General features: G+C 39.3%; 1 protein-coding gene across 1 annotated transcript in view; it reads left to right on the top strand.

Annotated features, from left to right (window-relative positions):
- Positions 1-14,996, top strand: part of LOC128026181 (ras and Rab interactor 2) — a 34,478-nt gene that overhangs the window by 8,763 nt on the left and 10,719 nt on the right. Inside the window, exons 2-7 of the mRNA XM_052613003.1 lie at positions 2,622-2,720; positions 6,515-6,603; positions 8,000-8,198; positions 8,300-8,408; positions 9,496-9,568; positions 10,208-10,299. Coding sequence (XP_052468963.1) covers positions 2,661-2,720; positions 6,515-6,603; positions 8,000-8,198; positions 8,300-8,408; positions 9,496-9,568; positions 10,208-10,299 — 622 coding nt within the window. The 5' untranslated portion in view covers positions 2,622-2,660. The remainder of the gene's footprint in view (positions 1-2,621; positions 2,721-6,514; positions 6,604-7,999; positions 8,199-8,299; positions 8,409-9,495; positions 9,569-10,207; positions 10,300-14,996) is intronic.

Below are 14,996 nucleotides of genomic sequence, written 5' to 3'. Positions count from 1 at the left end.
TTGGCAGTGCAAGCAGAAAAAATTTGTTTAGAAGAAAGATGAATCTGTTGATGCCTCATTACAGCAACAACATGAGGTGAAGCCCCTTCACACAGAGGAGTAGATCAACATGTCGAATGCAGTTCATATCTGTCAGCGCTGGAACAATGCTTCAACGGAAATACCTGGACCTCACTCAGACTAATTTTCCTGAAAAACCACCACCACAAAAACATAAAAATGTTAAACTCAATTCTTACTATAAGCTAGTAGTGGCTTATTAGCATGCCTATTATTAACATATCGGCTGTTTATTAGTAAAGCACATATTGTGCATGACCATATTCTACATCCTTAAATCTGCGCAATCCTCAAAATAAACAACTACCTTACTAACTATTAATAAGCAGCTAATTAGGAGGTTATTGAGGCAAAAGCCATATAGTTAATGGTTTGTTAACCAGATAACTAGTTTTTTAACCAGAATTGGACCTTAATATAAAGTGTCCAAAAAAAAATATGCAAACAAAGATAAAAGACAGGAATAATAAATAAAAGAACAAAATAAATCAACAAAGGGGAAAGAATTATAATAAAAGAGGGATAAGTGAATCGAATGTATTTGGAGGGAATTCCAGTATTTAGGGTTTGTTCTACTGAGAGACCTTCCACCCAGAGGACAGTCTGAACTTTGGCACTGTTGATAAATTGGCTCTGGAGGACAAAAGAGTCCATAGCAATATGTTCAGAAGAAAGCAATGGTTTGGGTGGAGATGCTTGTTCTCTTCAAAGCTTCTGATGGTCACATCAAAGGCTTTGTGAGCTGAGCTGCACATGTTTGCCATGATTCCCCTTACAGTGTCAGCACCCAGACAGCAGCTTTGTGTTAGCTCAACACATAAATTCAACCAGTGAAGAAAAAAAAGGCTTTGTGTTTCCTTTGTTGATGATAAGAGTGGAGTCAGGTTGACACTGCAAGACTGTGCTGTCTGTGGAGGAAAAAGCTGTTGTGTATAACTCTGACAGCTGTGCTGGATCAAAGCTTTCTGTGTGTTGGGTATCTGCAGCATCTGGATGTGGGTCAGAACTGGCTCTTGCTTCAGCTGATGACAGTCTTCTGCATTGGGAGGGAAGACACTCGCTCCTCATGAACAAAGAGACTTGCAGAGGCAGCACTGGGTGGTGTGGCTGTTTTAATAGCTGTATTGTTGAGAATTTCTCTGGCAGTAAGTATTTATGCAACTTACTTTTGCATTGACTTTTCATAAATGTTTTATTTTTGAAGTTAAAGAATGTTGTGTACAATACAAAAAGCTTCCTCCATAGTCCCTTCATCCCATTTATGGTTCAATCGCATTTTACATAAGCTGTAGAAAGGCTCATATGGAGCTTGTCATGGTATTGACATTACTCGAACATGTTATTCTATGACCATCCATGGTTATTCAGTATTCAGCAGCTTATTCCTCTGATGGCAAAGCTGAATTTTCTGCAGCCATTACTCCAGTCTTTGGTGTCACATGATATTTAAAAAATCATTCTAATATACTTTGGTTTTGAGTTACATAGCTTATTATTATCAGTTGTGCTGTTGTGCAACTTTAAAAAAAATAAAAAAATCTTTTTTTATGTTCAAATGAACAGCGTTTATTTAAAAAAAAGAAATATTTTGAAACAAGAACTCCATCTGTTCTGTTACTTTTGATCTATTTAATTCATCCTTGCTGAGTACAAGTATCAATTTCATTTCAAAGAAAAAACTAAAAAAACTTTTGAATACTATTGCTTTACGTACAGCTATGAAGAGTAGGAGATTTCACCACACTTTGTCATTTTTTTCCAAACTTTTTTATTCTTACTTTAAATATACAGCCAATATATGGCCTAGCAAATTGTACATTCATCAGGTGATCACTACATTCCTGGGGTTTCTTTTTTTGCACATGGAGCTGGTTTTGATTCTTACCTGAGCTGAGCAGTGCATTCACGGCTGAATAAGTATATTAGAAAGCTTTATATTCCTCATCCTGCCCCTTCCACCACCCTTTCTCACGGCTTGACCTTTGCCCTGGTTTTGTCTCTGCCAGTCTCCCAGCTGATCCTCCCTCCCTCTATTATGCCTGAGGCTGTTTTGAAAACTTCTTTACAAAAGTCAGTGAACAAAAGATTTCAGCTCAGACTGTCATCTCTGTTTGCTTTACCAGTTCTCCCATGATCTCTAGACAAATATACTGTGTAATTTATTATAGCATCAATTAAAAATGTATTATATATTTATTTAATTATTTGTAATTGTACTAAAATAGCATGTTAAAAGAGATAATAGCTGTAACAGAGATAGTATTTGCTGCACATCCTTTTTATGAGCAAACTAGGTCAAGATGTGTTTGAGCATGTAACTGTTTGGATGTTCAGTATAAGAAAGGATTGCGTGTGTAAAGGGTGTAGTTCAAGTTAATTAATCTGGCAGGAAATGAGATGAATGAGAAGAGGGCTTTTAATGAAGTTTAGAGTGTGCATAAGGTGCATGGCAGGCTCCTTCTCTTAGTGTTGTATGCTGATTTCTCTGGCCTATATGTGTGGAATTGGTTGAGGTTTTCTCTTTCTGGGCTTCAAATGAAGTATGTTTCTGTGATCCACAGAGACCCAGCCTGACACAGAAGAGCTGTGTACACCCAACCATGTCTACAGAGATGATGATGCAGTCTTGCCTCATGGATCGGAGCAGCAGCTTTTTTAAGGTGAGACACATCACCACTGTCCTCTGAGCTTTGCCTTGTTTTCTGAATGTGTCTGCCTGCATGTTATGGTTGTAGATTTGCATGTGCTGTATTTTATCATCACATGAGCTTCTCTAACTAAGCCTCCTATATTAAAAAGCTGCTTTTTTTTTTTTTTTTTTTTTTTGCTTATTAAGCCATTTATAGCCAGTTTACAACCATGGACAAAAGCATAAACTTTTTGATATATATATATATATATATATATATATATATATATATATATATATATATATATATATATATATATATATATATATATTCATTTTTCATTTTAGTTGATTCCATGTTGTTAATGCTAAATAGAGTTGCAAATGTTTTGTGATACAATCACTCAAACCTCATTCAGAGGTATTCAGAAACACAAGTAACCACGTGGCCTACAAATTGACGTCATGATTGAACTTGAACAGCACTATAGTTTATATTTTACTCAGTAATGTGTCAACCAGCAATAAAAGATGCATTGAAACACACCCTTAGTGGATGACCTTTGCTTTCAGTACACGTCCTACTTTAGAGCTAGACCGAGTGCAGGTTAGTCAGGGCCTCTGGAGACCCCGTGGAATGCTGCTCTGTCCGTTCACCGTGCCAGTGCTAAAGCTGCAGAGCTAATCAGGTTCTCAGAGCATGATAGATCCACTTGTTATCTCTGCAAGCTGTTCTTCCAACAAACATGCTGCAAGCATGTGTTGGGATTATTTCATGCAGGAGGAAGTTGTAGTTGCAAGTGCAATCTGTGTTACATGTAAACAATCAGATGCAGCCAAAGGCAAATAAATCAGGCTTTTGCTCCGATGCTAATCGGCCATGATGAATGAATGATAAGATTAAGAATGCCAGTGAGCAAGAATTTATATTCCTCCTTGTTTCCTTAACAGAAAACACTCCCGTAACATCTCTCCTCTGTCATCAGTTTAGATGATCCTTCAGTGGGATGTGTGAGTGGATTGAATTTTACATTTGTCATCTATTAAAAGAACAGTTCATCAAAAAATTTAATTAATCAAAGTGTCATTCAATTATACGTTTTTAAAGATTAACTTAAGTGAGTGTTAGATGATGAGGGGGTAAACTAAATGTTAATTAACATACACAGTTAAATTTGTTGATACGATACAACACATCTTAAAAAATCAGAAAAATCTAAAAATATTTAATTAATATATGTTTAAATACTCAACAAACACTAAAATTAATATATTTTTTGAGTTAATTTATTAGAAATACCAGAGGTGCATATCGGCTTAGTTAGGAGGGCCTTTGAATATTATGTCAGACAGAGCGGGGCTTGTTGAGAACCACTGCTATATGATATCACTTTAACTATATGGAAAAGAGTGGACGATGTTCCTTAAAATGTAAACTTTAAACTTTTATTTCCACGGATTACAGTTAAGGGTTTGGAATGGTGTGAGGGTGAGTAAACGATGACAGAATGTTGCTTTTTGTGTGAACTGTCCCTTTAATCAAATAATTCTGCTGTTGTCAATGTGAGTGTTTATTTTGTGAACACTCCTCTCAGTGTTAGGGCTGTGTTTGGCTGAAACAAGCGTGCTAGGCTAGTAAAATGTCAACACATAGTTTCCCAGAGTCTTGGCTGCTTTGTGTGCTGCGAATGACTTTACCTCACAGCTGGTTAAAGACAGACACAGATGACTGCAGCGTTTGGAAGAGCTCTTGATCTCGCCGGTCTCCAGAACACCAGCCAGCACCTCACAGGCATCAGAATTTCCTAACAAATATCCAACCGGCGAAAATGCACCTTTTATTCTGCTTCATTACCTCACATCAAGTCATTCTCTGCGTCTGGATGAAATCAGCACTGCAAGCTGAATGATTTTTCTATCAGATCTCTTTCTGTCTCAGCAAGATTGGGTTTGTTAGCTCTATTAATCATAAATGATAGGTGGTTCTACTGTCGTCATTCTGGCCAACATTAGCGCAGACTACTGTGCTGTGTTCTTGTAAATCTGTTGACAGTGTGTATCTTCTGTTTTGCTCTTTCAGTGCTGTTTATTAAGATTACACAATCTCATTTATATATTTTGAGGAATTCCCTTACTAGCAAAATTGTTCCTTTTTTGTATAAAATTATAATCTGGTGAAAGCAGACAAAATTTATAATTTTGCACAGGTGGAAAAAAATATTAAATAACTAAATAAACATAAATAATATATGTTACATACAAATAATGTTACATAATAATGACAAATAATGTTACATAAATAAACAAGTACTCTTATTAAAAGTATGTCGATTTTTTTTGTATCTCATGCTTATAAAGCTGCATTTATTTGATTAACAGTAAATGTATTACAGTTTAATAAAAGTATTTTCTATATTAATATATTTTAAAATCTGGAAAAAATATTCTAATCTGCATATTTGTTGCTCATGAACCCTCTTTAATTATTATCAATTTTTAAAACAGTAGTGCGGCTAAGTATTTGGAAAGTGTGATATTTTTTTAAAAATCGTTCTTTGATTAATAGAAAGCTGAAAAGGGCAACATGTGTTTGAAATATAAATATTTTGCCGCAATGTGAAAGTTTTTACTGTCATTTTTTATCAATTTAATGTATGTTTGCTGAAAAAAAAAGTATTAATTAAAAAATAATAATAATACTAATCCCAAATTTGAAAGGTACTGTATATGTCATGCACACACCATATATTAGTTATGTATTATTTTATTGTTGTATGTTTTGGTAGACATCTATCATCTAATAACAACACACTAAGAAACAAGCATGCATAAACTTAACTCATAAACTTATAACAGAGCATTTCCAGGTGCACATACTAACAATGATTTTGCATTTTGTCTAAGCTTAAAATAATAAGCTTAAAATAGTTTTGCGGTATTTCTTCTCTGACTCACACAAGGAGCACAATGAGCCGTATCCATTCATTACAATGAGCCAGTTTATTTTATGTAAGTTTGATAATTCTTGACCTTTCAAGTGTGTAGATTATTGCTAAATAATAGCAATAATCTACAGCGCTTTGGTGTGTCTGAAGCACTTTCAAGTCTTTATAGATTGCTTTTCTTGGCAGTGAGCTGGATTTTGAAAAGAGCCATGAGTTGGTGTGTACTTGTGGTTTGCTGACTAAGTCGGACATGAAGTTAGAGCAATACTTCATGACTATAAGCAGAAAATACTGGCTCCGATAAAAAAGAAATGGAACCGAAAGTGTGGATGGGTCTTGTCTGGTTTGTGGTCAAGGTATCACTGAAATGAAACCTTCTTGACTGTCTTGTGGGTGGTAGTGCTTAACTAGAATTTCTGCAGAAGTTTAAGTAGTAAAAATAAAAAAATAAATGAAATAAAAACAGCCCCCTGCTGATCATCAGGCGAAACTCAGCTCTGTAAAAAAATACAAATAGATCAGTAATGAAGAGCATCCTGCCTTACACAGAATATTTTTATCTTTAGATATCGTGTATTTTAATTTACAGTGACCGTGGTTGAGTGTTTCATCTAGGAATAATCAAAGGAAATCAAATGTGCTTTGATGTCTCTGTCTGAATTGTTCTCTCTGTTAGCCTTTGAGAGGAAACGGATTTAGTTGCTGGTTTACTGGGAATTATTTCATGATGACTAATTCCAGACACAGACACTTCCCATTCTTGTAAAACATCAATGACACTCCAGCACACGTTCAGAATGTCTCGAGATTTCCTGCTCTTTTACGCTTGTATTTTGTTTTCTGTGTGCGCGCGCGTGTGTGTGTGTGTGTGTGACTACAGCTGATTGACACATTCTCCACGGAGATCTCAGAGCTAAAGCAGGAGATGGTTCAGCCAGCCAGAGAGCCAGAGACAGAGATCTTACAGGGGTGAGTCCTCCCTTCATCACTGTCATCCTCTTCTTGGCTGGCATTAATAGGTTATATTACATGGTGCTTCTTTTGTATATTTGCTCAATTGTAAAGTGGGAATCAAAGGTGTCAGATAACACTGAAAATGTAATTTAAACCTGAAAATTAAGTATTAATTATCTCCAGATTTATGTAGTCATTCTGTGTTCTGTATCACAAGCATCAGCTTTAAGATTCATTCTCTGTGTTTGTTATTGTACTTCCCATGTTCTCCAGCAGGAGGAGCATGTCTTATTTTTGAGCCATAGGACATTCAGTGCTTTTCCAATACCTCATTTTTATGAAATGAAAAGGAAGTGCAGTGAACAGTAAATTCAGGTGTTTCACAATCAGCTTTCAGAAGTTTGAAAACAGCTTAATCAAAACAAGCTTCAATTTCTAATATTTTTTCCTCATTTTACATTTAAAATGCATGAATATGAATATAACAATTGCCAAACATTCCTAACATTCATAAACATACTTGTATAACTCTTGCAAAATGTGTGAGCATTTAGTCACTATAGCTCCTTGTAATATATAATAAAATAATTCTGTAATTTAGGTGTAGTAGTCTTTGTTTTTTTTTACTGTATTGATAGGTCAGTGTGGATTTGGAAAGTAGGAGGTCAATTTGTAAAGAGTCCTGACTAGGCTGATTAAAATATAGACCACAAAAAATAAATAATAACAATATTCATGAAAAAAACAACAATATTTGATTTAATTATTTGATTAATCAACTCAATATCAAATAATTAACAGGTTCACATTAACAGGTTTATAGGTTCAAATTAGTTGTGTAATTGTCAGTTGTACATCATTGTATGCAAATTTATGCATTGTATGCTAACTTGAATACTTTTAATCAGCAAGGATGCATTCAATTGAACAAAAATGACAGTAAAGACATTTATAATGTTACAAAAGATTTGTTTCAAATGAATCCTGTTCTTTTAATCTATCTATTCATCAAAGAATGCTGAAAAAAGTATCACATTTTCCACAAAAATATTCATCAGTAAAACGGTTTTAACATTTACAATAATAAGAAATGTTTCTTGAGCGCTCCTAGAATATTTTTATAGGATCATGTGACACTGAAGAATGGCATAAATTACATTTTAAAATATATTAACACTGAAAACAGTTCATTTAAATTGCAAAAATATCTCCCTATATCACCTTTAATAGTAGTAGTCTGGGATTCTCCCAGATTTAGGGTGTTAGGGGGTCTGCAGCTTTTCTTTTACTGTTAAAGTGATCTGCCACCTGAAAACATTTGACAGCCACTGATTTAATCCAAGACCATCTGTAGTTTTGATCTTACGTTGTAGTGAAATAAAGGTTCCTCTCTCTATGTATATATCTGTAGTCTGGAAGGAGAGGTCAGTGGTCTTTTCCTTCAATCTTCTGCCTGCGCTGGTGCACCTGGAGTGAGGGATTCTGGGTATGACTCTCTACGCAGACGCATGAGCATCCTGGACAGACTTATGCAAACTCACTCTGTATGGTTGTTACTGTCACTCAGCGATGAGGAAGTCAGACGCATTCTGCAGCCGCAGCCAGCCGGGGTAAAGACAACAGCCTCATTGCTTCACAACAATAGGTTCTTTTGTGATCTACTTTTTATCACGGTCAGTCGCATTCATGTGTGTTTCTGTGTTCTATCTAGAGTTTTGTGGTGAGGAGGTGCTATAAACTGCAGAAAAAGGTGATTTCTCTACGTATGGACAGTGACACACTGATTGTTCTGGACTTCCCAGTTAAAGAGAGTCAATATAGTAAGTGATATAAGTCTAAGTCTACTTCCATTAGTAGACCACCAATAGTCAACTTTTTCACTTCCTCCTGCCTGGAGTTTTTTTTTTTTTTTTTTTTTACCTGTCCCCTTTCCTGTCTAATTACTTGGAATAACCATCATCTCGTCAGAGTAAAAGCTGAACTAGTAATAAACTATGTTTGTCTTTGTTTGTTTGATGTTTTTGCTTAATTTATGCTTTTTGTTATTCTGTCAAAGACACATTTCATAATACAGCTCCATAAGAGTGCTGTGGTCCTGAATATCAGTATGATATACACGTAGTGGGATATACAAAGCAAATACTACCATTTTTTTTTTTATTTTTTTTTTAATGAATGAATTTTAAATTAATTAATTAATATTCAGCAAGGATGTATTAAATTGAATAAATGTGACATAACAGATAACTATAATTTTACAAAAGTGTTCTATTTCAAATCAATTCGGGATCCTGAAAAAAAAAAAAATCATAGTTTCCACAAACATATTAAGCAGCATTTAAATTGCAATATTAAACTGTGATATTATATTTCACAATATTACTCTTTTTGATTTATTTTGATCAAACAAATGCTGCCTTTGTTAGCAGAAGAGGAATTTTCATACCACAAACTTTTGAACAGTAGCATACATATTTAATATCTAAAAGAGCAACTATGGAAGAAAATATGGCAGCAGCAATTTAAACTAAGTGAAAGAGCAGAGTCCATTTAGCGATGGATGCTATTTACACAGCAAATAGCAGCATTTATTAGTGATATACTATTTATACTAAGTCCAAATAGCTATAGAAATCGTTCATAAATGTAACATTATTCATTTTTTTGAAATCAGTTCCCTCACCATCAACACAGTTCTTGCATTCTGCTTCAGTCCCATCTGGTTTTCTCTGTGTCTTTGTCTGTCACTTTCTGCAAATGCAGTAAGTGGGTCAGATCCTGTGTGACGTGTGAGGGATGTTTAAATGTTCAAATTTGGCTCTGTTTACTTTTCCCTTTGAGAGAGACTGTTAGGTCATTCTAGTTTTTCCAATAGCAATTCCTGTGGTGTGTGTGTCTTTATTACAGCTTTTTCCCTGGAGGGCTCAGGGATCAGCTTTGCAGACCTCTTTCGTCTGGTGGCGTTCTGCTGTATCAGTAGGTAATGATCACACTCTGGAAAACAACAATATAAGCTCAACCAGTGGAGTGAATTTGAGGTGGGACTATTGTTTGGCCTGCCATTGGAATGGGAAGGTGTACAAAATGTATATCCGTAACCTTAAAGAAAATCTTAGTTCTCAGAATAAACCAAAATGTTTGTGGCATAGTCAAATCAAATGATGCTGTTTCAGCTGCATTCCAGTGCTGAAGACCAACACAGATAATAGCAGGAAGGAAGGGTCTGAGTGGAGTGGCCTCTTTTTGCTTGAAAAAAAATGTAGTCAAAGTTAGTATGTCTTAAAATGTTTACATAGTTAGAGCTCACTTCTGTAGATTGCAGTCCTATAGTTCTGTAAGGAAGAAGCTTGCGAGATGCAACAAATCCATTCTTGGTCTGTGTCAATGCCACACAGGAAAGTCAGTGGATAAACACAGCCTTCTCTCTGCCAAACTCACCCACATGCTCTGATTAACAGATTGTCTATCTCTCTCTCTCTCTCTTTCTCTCTCTCTCTCACATTCTTTCTTTCATTCTCTCCATGAGCACACAAAACGACTCTCAGCCTGGATATTCTTGCTGTTTAGTTTTTAAACAGCCTTTTGAAGCATTTTTGTAATGTTTATCTGTCCTCTTTAGGGACGTTCTGCCCTTCACACTGAAGCTGCCAGAGGCCATAGCAGCTGCAAAGACCCCTAAAGATCTGGAGGAGGTGGCTCAGTTAGGAAGAGGTGAGTTTTCTTCCCAATGCATGTATGTTTGCTCTCCAGATTTTTACTGAGTTTAAGTGCTGACGTGTGAGTTTCAGCATTACTCAGACAGCATAAATACTCGCCTAATGACCCTCAGCATTTTATGTGTTTATTATATGTCTGTGTGACTGAGTGTAATTGCGTGCGTACTGTAACCTAATGCAGATGTTGTTTGCATTCCATCTTTAATTCAGGTCTGAGTTATAATGGTAGTCTGTGTGTCAAAGTTTTAGTCGTTGTTGAGCATTCAACAGTTTACATGGTTAAAGCATTTAGCTAGGCATTTCGTTTACGAGTAACCACCAACTCTAAAACATTAAGAAAAAATGCACAGCATTTATATCTATATCTATATCTATATATATTGTCACGGGAGGAGCACAAGACAGACACAGTGGGCGTGGCGTCAGGCCTCGGAGAGGCTTTTATTAACAGAAATCATAAAACAAAGGGAATAAAAGTGGCCAAAGGGGGAAAGTGTCCAAAATAACAGGGGATCTGGTGTCCTCGTTGTGCTGCGGGGTTCGTGTGGGTCGGGCAGTGTTCATGGAGGAAGGGTCCAGGTAAGGGGCGGAGTCCGGCGGCCGCACGCGCTCCCCTCCTTGGTCCGGGGCGCGAGGGGCGGCGGCTTCCTCTAGCGGCCGCATCTCTCTCGTCGGCCGCGGCGCTGGTAGGGGATGGACGGCCCGGCATCCTGGCCCGTCGGCCGTGTAAACGGGTGCGGTTCTCCTCCGGATCGCGGGTCCGGCTGCTCACGTCTCTTGTGGCGCGGGAGTCCCTCAACGCACCCTTCCTGGACCCACGAGGACACCAGTGTGCATGCACGGGGAAGAGACCGGTCTCCCGAGGAGAGGCGCGTTGGGCTTTTAAACAGCGGCGGGGATGAGGCTCCATTCACATCAGGTGTGCCCCATCACACGCCGCCAGCCCTGACTCGTCCAGCGCCCCTCCTCTCACACACCCACTCCAGTCGGGAGCCTGGTGAAGGGCGGCGATTTAGGACGGGGTGCCGGTGACAATCAGGGAGGAGGCAGCTGACTCGTCACATTCCCCCTCCCAAGCGACATCCCCGTCCCCAGAGCGCCACCCACACGGGAGTGCTACCATCCTCAACCAGACTCCAAACGGTCGGAGTGGGCGGGGATTCCTCTCCGGGCGGTCCTCCCTCTCGCAGCGCACCAGAACAGGGACAGAGAAACCGGGTTTTAGTGACAGCCTCAACCAACCAAAGGGTAAAATGACAATGGAAAAGTCACTTACCCCTTGTGTGGCTGGGAGGCTGTCCCCAGTTTTCCTCCGTCCCAGTCTGGGTTCTCACGAACGTTTGCAAGCGAGAGGGAGTGACGTCACCAGACGTTTCCCAACTGCGCTGTCTAGGCTCCGCCTGCCCGCATTCTCCACCAGTGTCACGGGAGGAGCACAAGACAGACACAGTGGGCGTGGCGTCAGGCCTCAGAGAGGCTTTTATTAACAGAAATCATAAAACAAAGGGAATAAAAGTGGCCAAAGGGGGAAAGTGTCCAAAATAACAGGGAATCTGGTGTCCTCGTTGTGCTGCGGGGTTTGTGTGGGTCGGGCAGTGTTCACCGAGGAAGGGTCCAGGCAAGGGGCGGAGTCCGGCGGCCGCACGCGCTCCCCTCCTTGGTCCGGGGCGCGAGGGGCGGCGGCTTCTCCTAGCGGCCGCATCTCTCTCGTCGGCCGCGGCGCTGGTAGGGGATGGACGGCCCGGCATCCTGGCCCGTCGGCCGTGTAAACGGGTGCGGTTCTCCTCCGGATCGCGGGTCCGGCTGCTCACGTCTCTTGTGGCGCGGGAGTCCCTCAACGCACCCTTCCTGGACCCACGAGGACACCAGTGTGCATGCACGGGGAAGAGACCGGTCTCCCGAGGAGAGGCGCGTTGGGCTTTTAAACAGCGGCGGGGATGAGGCTCCATTCACATCAGGTGTGCCCCATCACACGCCGCCAGCCCTGACTCGTCCAGCGCCCCTCCTCTCACACACCCACTCCAGTCGGGAGCCTGGTGAAGGGCGGCGATTTAGGACGGGGTGCCGGTGACAATCAGGGAGGAGGCAGCTGACTCGTCACAATATATATATATATATAGAGAGAGAGAGAGAGAGAGAGAGAGAGAGAGAGGATACACATCTTAAAATTCCATAATGATAAATTGATAATTATTTTCACGTTGCTGTTAACTAATTCATTTGATATTATATTAAAATTATATACTGTTTTTTGTAATGTATATTTAATTTTAACATTTGCTCAAGATTCAGTTTAACAGTTATTAAATTAATAGTGTAACTAATAACTATAATGTTTTTAAGTCTTAAAGCTTGCTTGTTTGTATGAGCATGTTGGATTTTGTAGTGTGACAACCTCCGGCATATTGTGAAGTCAGATATGTCCTGGAGCACTGACTATACAGGTGTTACTGTGCCAGCAAACACACAGCTGCATTTCACATGTGGCATTTAACAAGCAGCTCATGTGGCCAACATATGCACATGATGAGACGTTCAATAGGTGAAATTGATCACAGATGTGTTTGATGCTAGTAAATGACTCTATCAAACAGAGATCTGCCTGTGTGCTTTGTGTCTGATTCAGACTACATGTTGTAACTTTGCACCTTACTAGACTAATGTGATGTGCAGTACATCTTGAAAATCTTGAACACAAACCACATCCCTGTAGCTTTATTAGGGCCCGAGCACCGAGGTGCGAGGACCCTCTTGTATCTGCTTTGTTTTTTATTATTATTATTCTTCTTCTTCTTCTTCTTCTCCCGAATGAATCGCATTTTTGAGGGCTTTAACATGCTCAAAAAGTCATGAAACTTTGCACACTCATCAAACCTGGTGAAAATTTTCGTCTGATATAGGATTCAGAAGAGGGTGTGGCAAAATGGCTCGACAGCGCCACCTATACCAAGAAAATCAACAGCCTTCCAGCTATGTTTCACGTACATGCACGAAAATTGGCACACATATGTAACACACCAATACCTACAAAAAAGACTCTTGGAGCGAAATTCTAAACCCAACAGGAAGTCGGTTATTTTTAATATTATGAGCATATTTTGTGTAATTTTGGTCATTTCCATGTGTTGTATTTTAACGAACTCCTCCTAGAGAGTTCTTCAAATCAACACCAAATTTGGTATGCCTAATCTAAAGGCCTTTGCGATGTTAAATTGCGAAGATCCTGACTTTTCGTTGAAGGGCGTGTCTGTGGCGGCCTGGCGAATTTCGATAATTCGCCATGAAAAATGAAGTTGCTATAACTCACACATACAATGACCAATCTGCCCCAAACTTCACATGTTTGATGAGACTCCGAACCTGAACAGATTGACATGCCCATATTCAGTTATAGTCATAGCGCCACCTATTGGCAACAGGAAGTGACATATTTTACGCTGCGACGAACTACTCCTAGAAATTTTATGACATCAATGTCTTTTTTGTGGTCAGTCTAATCTAAAGGCCTGTGCGATGTTCAGTTGTGAAGATCTTGAGTTTTCGTTAAAAGGCTTGTTCATGGCGCCGCGACGAAGTTCGATGTCTCGCCATGCGAATAAAAGATGTTATAACTCAGGCATAAGATGTCCGATCTTCCCCAAGCTTCACATGTGTGATAAGAGTCCTGGCCTGAACACATCTGAAGGCCAATATTCCACCGGGTGTGGCAAAATGGCTCGATAGCGCCACCTATACACTTTCAACAGAGTGCGCCTCGAGCTATGTTTCACGTACATGTAAAAAAATCGGTATACACATGTAACACAGCAATACCTACAAAAAAGTCTCTTGGCACGAAATCCGAATCCCAACAGGAAATCGGTTATTTAGAATTTTCTCTGCAAAATTGGCGTTGTTTTTGCCATTTTCAAGGGTTGTACTTTAACGAACTCCTCCTAGAGATTTATTCAGATCAACAACAAACTTGGTCAGTGTAATCTTAAGCACTTTGCGATGTTAAATTGCGAAGATCTTGAGGTTTCGTTAAAGGGCGTGTCCATGGCGGCCTGACAAATTTCGATGTTTCGCCATGAAAAAGGAAGTTGCTGTAACTCAGACATACAATGTCCAATCTGCCCCAAACTTCACATGTTGGATAAGACTCTTGACCTGAACAGATCTACATGCCCACATTCAGTTATAGTCATAGCGCCACCTGTTGGCAACAGGAAGTGACATATTTTACACTGTGACAGACTATTTCTAGAAATTTTATGACATCAATGTCTTTTTTGTGATCAGTCTAATCTAAAGACCTGTGTGATGTTTAGTTGTGAAGATCTTGAGTTTTTGTTAAAAGGCGTGTCCATGGCGCCGTGACGAAGTTCGATGTCTCGCCATGGGAATAAAAGATGTTATAACTCAGGCATAAAATGTCCGATCTTCCCCAAACTTCACGTGTGTGATAAGGGTCCTGGCCTGAACATATATGAAGGCAAATATTCCATTGGGTGTGGCAAAATGGCTCGATAGCGCCACCTATACACTTTCAACGGAGTGCATATGCACTTTCAACGGAGTGTGCATCGAGCTATGTTTCACGTACATGTACAAAAATCAGTACACACATGTAACACACCAATACCTACAAAAAAGTCTCTTGGTACGAAATCCGAATCCCAACAGGAAGTCAGTTATTTAGAATTTTCTCTG

Source organism: Carassius gibelio, chromosome A13, assembly GCF_023724105.1.
Source record: "Carassius gibelio isolate Cgi1373 ecotype wild population from Czech Republic chromosome A13, carGib1.2-hapl.c, whole genome shotgun sequence".
NCBI lineage: Eukaryota > Metazoa > Chordata > Actinopteri > Cypriniformes > Cyprinidae > Carassius > Carassius gibelio.
The sequence above is the reverse complement of the archived record's forward strand: the minus strand, read 5'-3'. Positions and strand labels throughout refer to the sequence as shown.